The 12,892-nt window shown below is 40.9% G+C and overlaps 1 protein-coding gene and 1 pseudogene across 3 annotated transcripts in view; both read left to right on the plus strand.

The window, feature by feature from the left end:
- BICC1 (BicC family RNA binding protein 1) overlaps positions 1-12,892 on the plus strand; it is a 247,104-nt gene that overhangs the window by 213,765 nt on the left and 20,447 nt on the right. For 2 of the 3 annotated variants that reach the window (XM_070432791.1, XM_070432794.1), the window contains exons 6-15: positions 76-129; positions 560-754; positions 1,864-2,115; positions 4,419-4,550; positions 6,800-6,986; positions 8,829-8,990; positions 9,586-9,782; positions 9,905-10,037; positions 10,573-10,729; positions 12,503-12,668. In XM_070432791.1, the coding sequence (XP_070288892.1) occupies positions 76-129; positions 560-754; positions 1,864-2,115; positions 4,419-4,550; positions 6,800-6,986; positions 8,829-8,990; positions 9,586-9,782; positions 9,905-10,037; positions 10,573-10,729; positions 12,503-12,668 (1,635 nt within the window). The remainder of the gene's footprint in view (positions 1-75; positions 130-559; positions 755-1,863; positions 2,116-4,418; positions 4,551-6,799; positions 6,987-8,828; positions 8,991-9,585; positions 9,783-9,904; positions 10,038-10,572; positions 10,730-12,502; positions 12,669-12,892) is intronic. The other variant, XM_070432793.1, reaches the window with a different exon arrangement.
- On the plus strand, positions 1,346-1,417 carry LOC139022273 (U6 spliceosomal RNA; annotated as a pseudogene).

Consider the following 12,892-nt stretch of genomic DNA (forward strand, 5'->3'; position numbering starts at 1 on the left):
GGATGTCGATAACCGGAAGAGCAGGCACTGGCTCAATTAAATTAAATCTGACTCTGTATATCCTTATCTTTGCAGGTTTCCATAGCAGGACAGCCGGCAGGAGTCGAGTCTGCCCGAGTGAGAATTCGGGTAACTGTTACTTTCATACCATAAATCACTGTCAGCACTGTTTTCATTATAGAGGATTAAAAATATTATGTATCAATTTATGATGAAATCATGCACTCAGTCTGAGGGATATAGTGAAAAGGTTGGTTTTATGTATTACAGAAAGTTTCTTTGAAACATTCTGGATTTTACCTGACTTAGTTTTTCTCTGATGATTTTGAAATCAGAGTCCCGAGGAAAATGCCACAGGCAGTTCAAGTTACAAAAACTTTCAGGTTTCATAAAAGGCTCCTGTCATTTAAGAAACTTTATATGTCCTACCCAAGTTTACATCTATAATAAAAGAATATGTGTTTAAAATTCCGTCTTCAGGAAAGGATGAATGAATTAGACGTATTTCTAAATGTGCCTGATAATTTATCTGCTTTGGGTTCTCACAATTTCATTGTAGGAGCTGCTTCCTTTGGTGCTGATGTTTGAGCTGCCGATTGCTGGAATTCTTCAGCCGGTTCCCGATCCTAATTCCCCCTCCATCCAGCACATATCACAAACATACAACATTTCAGTGTCCTTTAAACAGCGCTCCCGAATGTATGGTGCTACTGTCATAGTCCGAGGGTCTCAGAATAACACTAGCGCTGTGAAGGTAAGTGACTGAGCGAATTCCAAACATCATACATGAACAGACTATTCAAGTTTTATTTATTTATTTGCTTAATATATTTTTATTGATTTCAGAAGGGAAGGGGGGTGGGGAGAGAGAGGGAAACATCAGTGATGAGAGAAAATCATTCATCGGCTGCCTCCCACATGCCCGACTCTGGGAATTGAGCCCACAACCTGGGCATGTGCCCTGACCGGGAATCCACCTGTGACCTCCTGGTTCTTAGTTCAACACCCAGCCGCTGAGCCATGCCACCCGGGCTCAAGTTTTATTTTTAAAGGATTTTAGACTGGTTTGTTTTCTAGAATTTTCTTTTGTATTACATTCTGGTCTATATGTGTTGTATTTTTCCATAGCTGTTAGAAGTGACTAGAGCCCTGGCCACTGTGGCTCAGTTGGTTGGGTGTCGTCCCAGGCAATGAAAAGTGCCAGTTCGATTCCTGGTCAGGGCACATGCCCGGGTTGTGGGCTTGATCCCTGGTAGGGGGTGTGCAGGAGGTTTCACTCTCATATCGATCTCCCTTTCTCTTAAAAAAAAAAAGAATTTAAAAAAGAAAGAAGTGTGCTCGCTTTTCGATACAGAGAAGATTAGCATGGCCCCTGCGCAAGGATGACACACAAATTCGTGAAGCGTTCCATATTTTTAGCATGGATGGAACTGGAGAGCATTATACTAAGCGAAATAAGCCAGTCAGAGAAAGATAAATACCACATGATCTCACTCATTTATGGAATATAATGAACAACATAAACTGATGAACAAAAAACAGATCCAGTGACAGAGAAGCATCGATCAGACCGTCAAACCTCAGAGGGAAGGTAGGGGTGGGTGGGAGTTAGGGTGAGAGATCAACCAAAGGACTTGTATGCATGCATATAAGCCTAACCAATGGACACAGACACCAGGGGGGTGAGGGCATGAGTGGGGCGGGCGGGGGGGGGGGGAGCAATGGGGCGATAAGGACACATATATAATACCTTAATCAATAAAGAAAAAAAGTCAACAACAACAACAAAAAGAAGTGCACTAGACTCTCCCTGTATGTGGAAAGTTATTTACACAAATATTTCTGTCCCACCTTTTCTCCTAGGAAGGAACTGCCATGCTGTTGGAACATCTTGCCGGGAGCTTGGCATCTGCTATTCCCGTGAGCACACAGCTCGATATCGCAGCTCAGCATCATCTCTTCATGATGGGTCGAAATGGAAGCAACATCAAACATATCATGCAGAGAACGGGTGCTCAGATCCACTTTCCCGACCCCAGTAATCCACAAAAGAAATCCACCGTCTACCTCCAGGGCACCATTGAGTCTGTCTGTCTTGCAAGGCAATATCTCATGGTAGGTTTAGTGAAATCCAGGTTACTTTTTCTTTATTTTTTACCTCTTTGGGTACAGTGTATACTGTTGACACACCTTGTGCGGTGTTTATGAAAGCACTTTGGAAGCCAGGTCAAGGAAGGAAGCTTCTTGGTAAAAGGAGATAAAGGAGTAAGGTAGGTAGTGCCTCACAGGCTGAGTTTCGTTACATTAGTGAGAGATTTTGTTGCAAGACTTTTCTTTTTTAAAACTTAGACTAAATACAGAAGAGGTTCAAAGTGAAATAACTGTATTTTGTGGAGGGTGATTATTTTCATACCACAGATAGTAGTTTGTAGTCTTCATCTGACAAAGTCTTCTATTTAAGCAGAAGAATAAAAATATATTTTAAACATTACCCCTCAAAGATATAGATTTTGGTAGCATGAAACATTTGAACATTTCACAATCTCTGATATAATTTTAAAAATTCTGTTTGAGCCAGAATGCATTTGAGTGTCATGCATTGAAGAAAAATAGCAGTTATAGAACTCAGTATTGCTTCTAATTCCTCCCTATATTCATTTAAAAACCCTGTGTGTAGATTGATGTATAGTTACTAAATGGACTGACATAATGTGGACTCAGATATTTTTTATTAAAAACACCGTTGTATTCTTCTGTTAGCACTTGACCTTCAGTGACATTTGAATCAGTAGCTTCAGGAATAGCCTTTGCTATCATTAATTTGCAGACTTCGTTTGTGAGAAACTTTTAGAAAATCTCGTTTTGTCTGGTTGACTTTATTTCTCTGATAGATGAGAACTTGTTATAATCATTAAGGATTATAATACATAATTTTATGAACTTTATTTTGTTGTGAATGATATTTTTAGCCCAATTTAGTTTAATCAGGCTATTTTGAGTACACTGCTAATTACATAGCATATTCATCTCCAGAGATTATTATGCTTATTCTTCATATTTTATTTTTGTCTGCTTTTCAGATTCTTTAGGTATTACTTTGAGTTCAGTAAAACATTCTGCACAGTTATGAACTTATATTCATACTTTGGCCATACCTGCCAAAAATATAGGCATGCAATGAGACATATTGCACAATATTAAATGGAGGGAGGGTGAGATACATTAAAAGGACTTAACCTGTACTTCAAATACCATAACCTTTTCTTTATAGCCATGTCCTTACAAAAATCACTTCTACCCACAAGAGAAATGAGACATAGTAATTTCATGTTAATTCTACTATGTTTCATGGTACCTTCTCTTGATACTTCTGTACAAAACACGTCACTCATTAGGCTAGCACCGAGCATCCTGTGCATCAGAAAATGTGTGTGACATTTTTCCTGTGCTAGGGACCAGGGGCCAGGAAGAGAGCATCAGAGAGAAGAACAGGTACCAAACCCTGCAGTGCTCAAAGGGAGGTAGTTCAAAGAAGGGACAATAGTGGCTGTGAACTTGAGAGAGGAGGGAAGGTTTGAGCTGCATCCGAAGAGGAGTAGGCCTTGGGGTGGTGAAGCCTTCTGATGAGCGGAGATGCCAGCGTACAGTTTAAAAGATGGCCTGGTCCAGCCTGGAGGAAGGGGCAGGCATGCAGACACAGACCTGCGATTGCACAAACACAGCCAGGCCACAGCTGGAGATCTTAGATATTGACGCTTGTTTAGACTTCATTCAGGAAAGCCATGAAGAGCCAGCACTGTCCGTCTTTGAGCGCGGGCACAAGGCGAGTACCCTTGATAGGGCTGAGAGTCCAGTTTCTGGCATCACTGACGCTCTGAATCCAGAGAATAGAGGAAATTTCCCAGGTGGAGAATGAATGAAAATTCAGGGCCAAAAACAGACACTTAAGACATGTACAATTTTGTCATCCAGAAAATAGTTTCTGCCATTCAACATTATTTTCCCACAGTCCTCCAAGCTATGTGAAAGTATCTGATTTAGCTTTAATACTTGGGTTTACTCTTTATTTTTATCTTTTTATAGGTTTCAGGTGTACAGTTCTAGAATACATCATCTGTATACTGTATTGGGTGTTCACCACCCCAAATCAGGTCTCCGTCCATCACCATTTGCCCCCCTTTACCCTCTTCTACCTCCCACCACCACCCCCATTTCTCTCCGGAAACCACCATACTGTTGTCTGTGTCTATGAGGGTTTTTGTTGTTGTTTTGTTTTTTTCTTAATCTCTTCACCTTTTTCTCCCATTTTACTTGTTAGAGCTGTGAAATACTGCATTATTTGTAGGCAAGTTAAATTATTTGATGTTTAAATGAGTAACTTCTGAACCTCCTACACTTTCAATTGTGACTTTTCCTAGGGTTGTCTTCCTCTTGTGTTGATGTTTGATATGAAGGAAGAAATTGAAGTTGACCCACAGTTTATTGCTCAGTTGATGGAACAGCTGGATGTCTTCGTTAGTATTAAACCGAAGCCGAAACAGCCGAGCAAGGTTGGTTTGGAGTCTGGATCCAGAGAACCATGTGTCATATCATGTTCTGTTTTATTTGCATATAAGTATGCATTTGCATATTTATGGAACTAAATATTCTATATATGCCATTATATATTATATTTAGGTATTTTATATAAATATAAATTTGTAACAACATTCATTATTGATCACCACTTTCTTTATATGTGTGTTGGTTTTTGGAGTCCATTTTTAGTGACCATTATTTTTCTATAAATATATGAGAAGGAAAGAGAAAACCATTTTAAATTAACTTGCAGGCTGGTAACTTTAAATATTACTAAGCTTCTAGATAGTTGCTATAGCTAAATATTATGTTAATTGCACATCTCAATACAATTACAAAAAAATATTTAGCTTACTTACTATTTGTGAGTCACTGTGCTAGCCCTGGAGATTTAAAGAATAGGTGCCCCATTCTCTTCAATAATAAAATATTTTTAGGAATGAATTATACCCAGTTCAGCCTTCTTGGAACCTCTCCCTTAAGATGTTGCACATTTTCAATAATTACATGTACAGTAACAAGTTAATGGGATAACTCCGATGATATTGAATGCTAGTAGAAAGTCAGGAAACAGGCCTGTTTCTCTATTAACACAGTGCGGACCAGTAGTTTCATTGCTAGCTTTATTCCAGTGGCCAGATAAGCTTCTATTGAACGAGTACAAAAAACGTTTTACATAAATGTTAAAGGCACACTTCAAAATTAAACACCCATTGCATTTTGAAGTTATTTAACACATGTTCTTACAAGCTAATATCTTTTTAAAGTATACTTTGTAAAACACTGTGTAATACAAAGCGACAATTCTCGTGATGCGTCCGCAATGTGTTAATATTGTGGAAATAGGCACAGTCACTTTGAAGAGCAATTTTGAGACCATCCGATCACACTAAAAACACTGAGACCCCGCCCCCAGCAACTCTGCTTCTAGTTATACACTCTGAAGAACCTTTGTACCAGAAATTGAAGGATAAGAATGATGTTGAATAAAGAAAAGCAAGTTCATAATGACATGTACTCAGTGGTAACATTTAATGTACATCTTTTATAGCAGGTGAAACACCAGTCACGTCTTCTATGTTTAAATTTCTAAACTATAAGTCTTATCATATACTCATAATAGTATATGTATAATATATATTAAATACAATTTTGTGTATCTGTAAATGATGTGGTATTCAGTGTCCAGTTCTCTTTCTTCAAAAGAAAACTGTAAATGGAAAGATAGCATTGACTCTGGTGAACTTGCTATCATGCGTTTAATGTGAGAGAGCAGGATCCTAATTTTAAGTATTGTGACGCTTCATGCATGCCTGGCTAATTGAGTTTCTGTGGATGCCAGGACTGAGAGAGAGAGGAGACTTTTGAGGACTTGGGCACATAAGATGGACAGACACAAGAATTCCTGGGGTCCAGGAAGAAGTGAGCGGAAGTCGGGGAAATACACTGTGGCAGCATCCCAGGGCCATTTAATTATGCCTCCCGGCCCCCTGGTCCTTCCTGCTCTGCTTTCTCAGCCGCCAGTTTCCTTTATTGTTCATTGGAGGCTTTCCCCCCTTGGTTTCACATTTCCAATTTTCTAGATGAGTCCATTGAGAAAAAAGATTTATTGTTTAGGAGTTTATTTTAGTATGAGCTTTGCCATAGATATGTCATCAGTGAGGAATAGTGGCACCTCACGGTCTATTAGTTAACTAGTAGACCATAAATGTCAAATGTAAGTGACTATTATTAAGCTGTACATATACTGTAGGGAGACAAGTTTGATTTGTTTTGTAAAAATAAGTAAGGGGTGGGGGGAGCTTTAACAGAGACAAGAGGATGTGAAGGAGAATGGGCTCCAGAGAGGGGCCCGTGTTCCAGTCCTCTGGTTGCCCTGCACAGCTGTGCTGTGACGTTGGGTAAGGCCTGTCCTCACTGAATATGAATAATTATTTCCACGCCACCATAAGGTTTTGGTGGGAACTGGAATATATGTGCGGCTTCCATCACAAGGCTTAGAACACAGGACACACCCAATAAATAGCAACTAATATGTTAGGTTTTTACCAAAAGGAGGAAACGTGATAAGTGGTTAGAATTTGCAGTTGGTTTTTAAAGCAGCATTAATGAATTTCCTAAGTGGAATTCTTATTACGGTTTTCATTTCCCGCCCACCTCCCCAATTCATTGTAGACGACTTGCATGTCACTTTTTTCTTTCCCATTATGTGTTTTCATAGTCTGTGATTGTGAAAAGTGTTGAACGAAATGCCTTAAATATGTATGAAGCAAGGAAATGTCTCCTCGGACTTGAAAGCAGTGGGGTTACCATAGCAACCAGTCCGTCCCCAGCATCGTGCCCCGCCGGCCTGGCCTGTCCCAGCCTGGATATCTTAGCCTCGGCAGGCCTCGGACTCACTGGACTAGGTATACCGTTCATTACTAAAGCACTTCTCAGTTGCTTACCCAGTTCCCTTCCTTTCTGCCGCAGGGGCTACATCTTAAGGGGTATGTTTCTCCCTCGTCAGGCCCTATGGTCAGGTGAAAAGCAGCAGAACTCGCATCAATCCATTTTGTTGTTGGCTTTTTGTTGTTTTTTATTGTTAGACTCCGTGGATTTGTTCCCCAGATTCTTCTTATTTTGGCATCAATAATCAACGTCTGACGTTTATTTTCAGCTGTGTTTGTTCTTCTAAATTAAGAATGCCATTGTGAGTGAAGTCAGCAGGCTGAATGTAATTTATGTGTTTGCTCTCCCTTGTATTTGCAATATTGCCACCAGTCCCTGGAGATAAAGATTATCCAGTTTGCCTTTCCAAAAGTAATTGCAAATCTGTATGAGGGGTGTGCAGAGGGGGAGGGGAGAGCAGGCAGACCCCCTCCCCCCTCTTCCCGCCATGGCTAGGCCTGCCTCGTGCAGACACAAAGGAAATCGAGCCTGCGGCCACCAAGGGCAACAAATGGACCTGCATTCACATCTAAGGCAGCAAATAGGAAGATGAAGGAACATCGTCACTCAGTGCTTCCGTTTTTTAGGATAATAGAGCCAGTCATTTTAATAGCTATGGTGACATTTATTGCCTCATTATGGACTCCCGTCTTACAGGCTGAAGTTAGTGGCTGTATTAAATCAGGCTAGTTTCACTTCTTATACATTTTCTCAGTAGCCTTTATATGAAAAGTTAAAGCACTAACCCTAGCAAACCCATTCAGTGTTGATTTGAGACCGAAAACATACTCTTAGCAGTCTTTAAATTTTTTAAACAGCTATTCTTGCTTTAATAAATATAACATTTAAATAATATGATTAATACACCAAGTAGCCTTGCTTCGACACCATTACGGTAAAGGCAGGTTTTTTTTCTTTTCTGGGCCCATCATCTCCCAGAGCTGTCCTTTCCACACAGCAATGCACCTCGAAATGCCAGTCTCATCGCTTAGCAGGCACTGAGTTCTTGCTGCACTAGAGAGAGAAAAAAAGTGAGCAGACAGTCCGAGTTACTCAATTTTTAAAATGTTTTTATGGCTGTACCTATCCTGTAACACCTAATGCTTTAAGTATTCCTGGAAACTTGTGTAAAAATCCACATTTTATTTTAGATGCCAGAAGGGAAATTTCATTACCATATTTTAAATGCCAGAAGGGAAATTTCATTAGCTAAATCAGGCATTAAATCTTTAAAACAAGGGGAAAAATTTTTTTTTTCTCCTGAGAAAAGATTTCGCACGCGTGGAGATGAGCGCGAAGGAGTCATGTCAGTGTTCTGACACAGTATGAAAACTGTTGCAGGTAGCCAAGCCTGTCCACAGTGGGCCAAGCAGAGCCATTCTGCTGCAGGAAATCGTCCCCTTAGTCGCTGCTAATTGTACGTGGTTTGAAGCGTTTGTTTGAACGCGTATGACAACTGAGCTATGCAGGGAAATGAAAATGGGTTCCCACTGGAGCAGAATGTTGTTCATCTTGGCTAGTGACGTGAACGCAAAGCAGCTGGCGGTGCTCAGTGAACCCCACTGCCTTCCTGGTTGGGGCACACACCTGTCTCCCATTTTCCGATCAGCATCTGTTTGTGGAGAAGCTGGGTCCTGTGTTGAAATAGTATCAGGCTGTATTTCATGGGAATATTTGAAAGAAGGTAATCTATCACTCACGTTTTATATTCAGAAAATATCAGATTATATCAGCGTGCATTCCAAATGGCAATATTGCTGCCATCTGTTATTTTAAAATCTTGAATTTATGTATATTGACTGTACATTCACTTATCACAGGTCTCTTGGGCCCCACCACCTTATCTCTAAACACTTCGACAACCCCGAACTCACTCTTGAATGCGCTTAATAGCTCCGTCAGTCCTTTGCAGAGTCCAAGTTCTGGCACCCCGAGCCCCACGTTGTGGGCACCCCCACTTGCTAATACTTCAAGTGCCACAGGTCAGTATCATTTAAGTACAATCAAAGGCATGTCTTTGTAGGTATTACCAGTTTTTAAATAAAATGTACTAGTGGTTCCATGTCCGTAGGGGGAAATCATGGTTCAAAGCATACTTTTTAGCCTAACAGAAAGTTCCTAATGTGTAAATTAGTTAAAATGATGCACGACAAAACAGTGAGTTTCCCATAAAAGTAAAACATAACCTTCGATTGTGACTAGCAGATCAGGAAAAGGAGCATAATGTGCAGGGAGCAGTGGCAAAGTCATATGAAGGTCGCTGACTGATCACTCGAAAGGTAGGTTCTAGCTGGAGAGGTTAGAATAGCTCGGTAGGTATATGCACACGTGAAGTCCAGCTTGTTTCTTCGTCTGTACCGTGAGGAGCTTGGGTTAAATATTCCCTAGAGAGTTGTTCCATTTTAATATTCTTTTGTGCAGTAATGTTAAACCTGTTTGCAGAGAGAGATGAACATTGAATTCCCTTCTGAATTTGCAGCAACAGTGATGTTTTTTGAAGTTACTGAAGATAATATAATGCTTGTTGATTCTGTGTTCTTTCTGTCTAATATCTGTCTTCATAAAATGTTGTTCTAGGCTTTTCTGCCGTACCACACCTTATGATTCCATCTACTGCCCAAGCCACGTTAACCAATATCTTGTTGTCCGGAGTGCCCGCCTATGGGCACACAGCCCCCTCCCCGCCTCCCGGCTTGACTCCTGTCGACGTGCACATCAGCAGTATGCAGACAGAAGGCAAAAAAATCTCTGCTGCTTTAAATGGACATGCGCAGGTAATGTCCCTCAGGATGGTGGGAATCTGTTGGTAAGAGATAAGCCACTAGTAAAACTTTCAGTGGAAGTGAATTTTAGAATGGTGACCACATCCCCATGCTATTTTCTATTGTTATTTCAGCCTCCGAACATAAAATATGGTGTAATATCCACTTCATCGCTTGGAGAGAAAGTGCTGAGTGCGAATCATGGTGACCCGTCCAGACAGACAAGTGGATCGGAGCCGGTGTCTCCCAAACCAAATCCTGCCGAAGGTATCTTTCCTCTGGACTTCAGTGGGCCTGTTCCTTGGACAAAGGGGGTTGTAGAAAAAGTCCACACAGTGATTTCAAATTGGTTTTGCTAATCGGTTATGACTTATCCTGCCTGAAGTTTGCAGAAAGACAACATCCTGAATGAAATTCCAAAGAACATGGTGAAAGATAAACTGAAAAGCAGACAAACTTCTTACAGAAAGAATCCCTTTCCCATGACATTGGGACTTCCTAAATGAAAGTGAATGTAATTATGTAGCAGGAAAGCATCAACTTACTAAGTGTATGTGTGTAATTTTTTTCTAAGTAGAGTGGACCTTTTTTTAATCCTTTAATCCCTAACTTTAAAAATATGAGGGTCATTTCTTCACATTTCATCTTGAGTTTTTGAGGCAGCCTGAACTTCCGGCGCCGTCTTTGCAGCTGAAAGCTGCTATGTCTGTGTCTCCCTGGAGCTGGATCCTGGTTTGTTTCCATCGCAGGGGATTGCTGATGGTGAACTCGTGTTTTGGGTGTTGTGTTTCCTCCTCTGCAGGCGGTAACGATGCTTTTGTGGAAGTAGGCATGCCGCGGAGTCCTTCCCACTCGGGGAACGCGGGCGACTTGAAGCAGATGATGGGTCCCTCCACGGTTTCCTGTGCCAAGAGGCAGACGGTGGAGCTCTTGCGCGGCACGAAGAACTCCCACTTACAGTAGGTGTTTTCATCGGGGAGGCCCGGGGGCTTGGAAGGAGATTGTAGCGCGAGCTGGATAGGTTTTAAGTCAGGGGAACAACGCTGGGTTTGTTGGGCAGTGAGTGCTCCTTGATTTCAGCAAGTTTGGTCTCATCCAGGAGTTCATTCATTTCTCTTTATAATTACCTTTTCTTTTTCCTTTAAAACATTTTTTTTTTCATTGAAGTAACGTTGGTTTATAACATCATATGACTTTCAGGTATGCAACATTATAATTGGATATCTGTATATACTACATCATGCTCACAACCAAAAGTCCATTTTCCATCCGTCACCATACAGTTGACCCCGTTACCCAGGCTGCCCCTTTCCATTCAACTTCCGCTCTGGTAACCATAGATCTCTGTTGTCTGCCTCTAGGAATATGTTTTCTTTGTTGAGTTTTTTTTTTTCACTTAGCATAATACCCTCAAGGCCCATCCTTGTCACAAACGGCAGAATTTCATCTTTTTTTATGGCAGAGTAGTATTCCATTTCAATCTTAGTGATATTTTTGTGAATAAAAATGTTATTAAGACTTAATACCTGCTAATTCTCACCCTTATATCCTACCTAGAGTCCTTCTCGTCATAAACCTTGGGTGAATATCTGGGTCCTCTGAACTTTCTCTGTTGCTCTGAAACTTTTAACATGATCTCTGCTCTTCTGTAAGCAGCCGGGTGATTTTTACTCTCTGTTGATTGCGTTTAGATACTTCCCTGGTGTGAATTCTCTTTCATTTGCCTTTGATTTTCTAACTGAAACCATGGCTACCTTGTTCTGAAGTGGTTAACTGCTCACTTTGGTAATAAATACTTGACAGTATATGATTTCATTTATTACAAATCACAGTGAATGTGAATACATATATTGTATTAAATATAACTTTCCTGTACAATAGGACAGTTACAAATGGGTGTTCCTTATTTTATTTTTCGTTTCTTTTCTTGTTTCAAATAGGCAGCCTGTGTTTTTTTAAAAGAAAAACAATGGAATGCTTCTGTATTGAAAGGTTTTGCTTCTATCCGTCTCCATTTTCCCAATTTCCCCTATTGTCTTACTAGTTTTTTTATACAGCTGACCCTTGAACATGTGTGGGTTAGGGGCCACTGACCCCCTGTGCTGTCAAAAATCCGTGTCTAACTTTGACTCCCCCAAAACTTAACTACAGTTGTCCCTTGGTACCTATGGGGGATTGATTCCAGAATCCACACATGTCCAAGTCTTTATACTAAATAGCATAGGACAGTGCATACAGTCAGCCCTCTGCACCTGTAGATTCCCAACCATGTGTCGAAAATAGTGTTTTCAGTCTGTAGTCTGTTAAATCTGTGGATGTGGGACCCAGGGATATGGCGGGCTGCGTGCTTTCAGATCAACTCAATCCTGTTTAGACCATGTACCCAGGGGTCATTGATATCTCCCATTAACAATATGACATATATACTATATACAGAAAATGTTTGAATATATATCATGGAATAGTTTTAGCTCCGGCTCTTAGAGTCAGAATGCCTGAGTTCAAACTCCAACTCTACCATTTACCGGAGGTATGACCTTGGGCTTCCCTCTTCTGTAAAATGGGAATAATAATAATACTGCCTGTCTCATAGTGGTGTTGTGAGGATTAAATGAGAGGATATGTGTAAATAGTTGGCCGTGGCTAGCATACAGTAAGTGTGGCACAGAGGAAACATTCGGTGCATTTGTGTGTGTGATGGTGGATGTTAAAGTCCAGACTCTGTTTCACAGCAGCACTGACCGGCTGCTCTCAGACCCAGAACTGAGCCCTGCAGAGAGCCCTCTGGCTGACAAGAAGGCTCCAGGGAGCGAGCGAGCTGCAGAGAGGGCCGCAGCCGCCCAGCAGAACTCTGAAAGGGCCCGCCTGGCCTCCAGGCCGTCATATGTCAACATGCAGGTAACGACAAAATGAGTGGGAGGGTCATCCAAATGTAGGGGCTGGGGATAGAGATTGGCGAATTCAGAAACTAGGTTTTCTTTCTGCACTCTAGTCCAAATTAAATTTAAATCTATGTGCAGTAGTTAGGAATTGGTTTTGCTATAAACTTTAAACATGAAATGCAGGATTTAGCTTAAATGGTTAAGTTATCCTATATAATAAAAGGCTAATATGCAAGTTGA

The sequence above is a fragment of the Myotis yumanensis genome, unplaced genomic scaffold (assembly GCF_028538775.1).
Source record: "Myotis yumanensis isolate MYYU_CA2020_CCGP unplaced genomic scaffold, mMyoYum1.0.hap1 SCAF_13, whole genome shotgun sequence".
NCBI lineage: Eukaryota > Metazoa > Chordata > Mammalia > Chiroptera > Vespertilionidae > Myotis > Myotis yumanensis.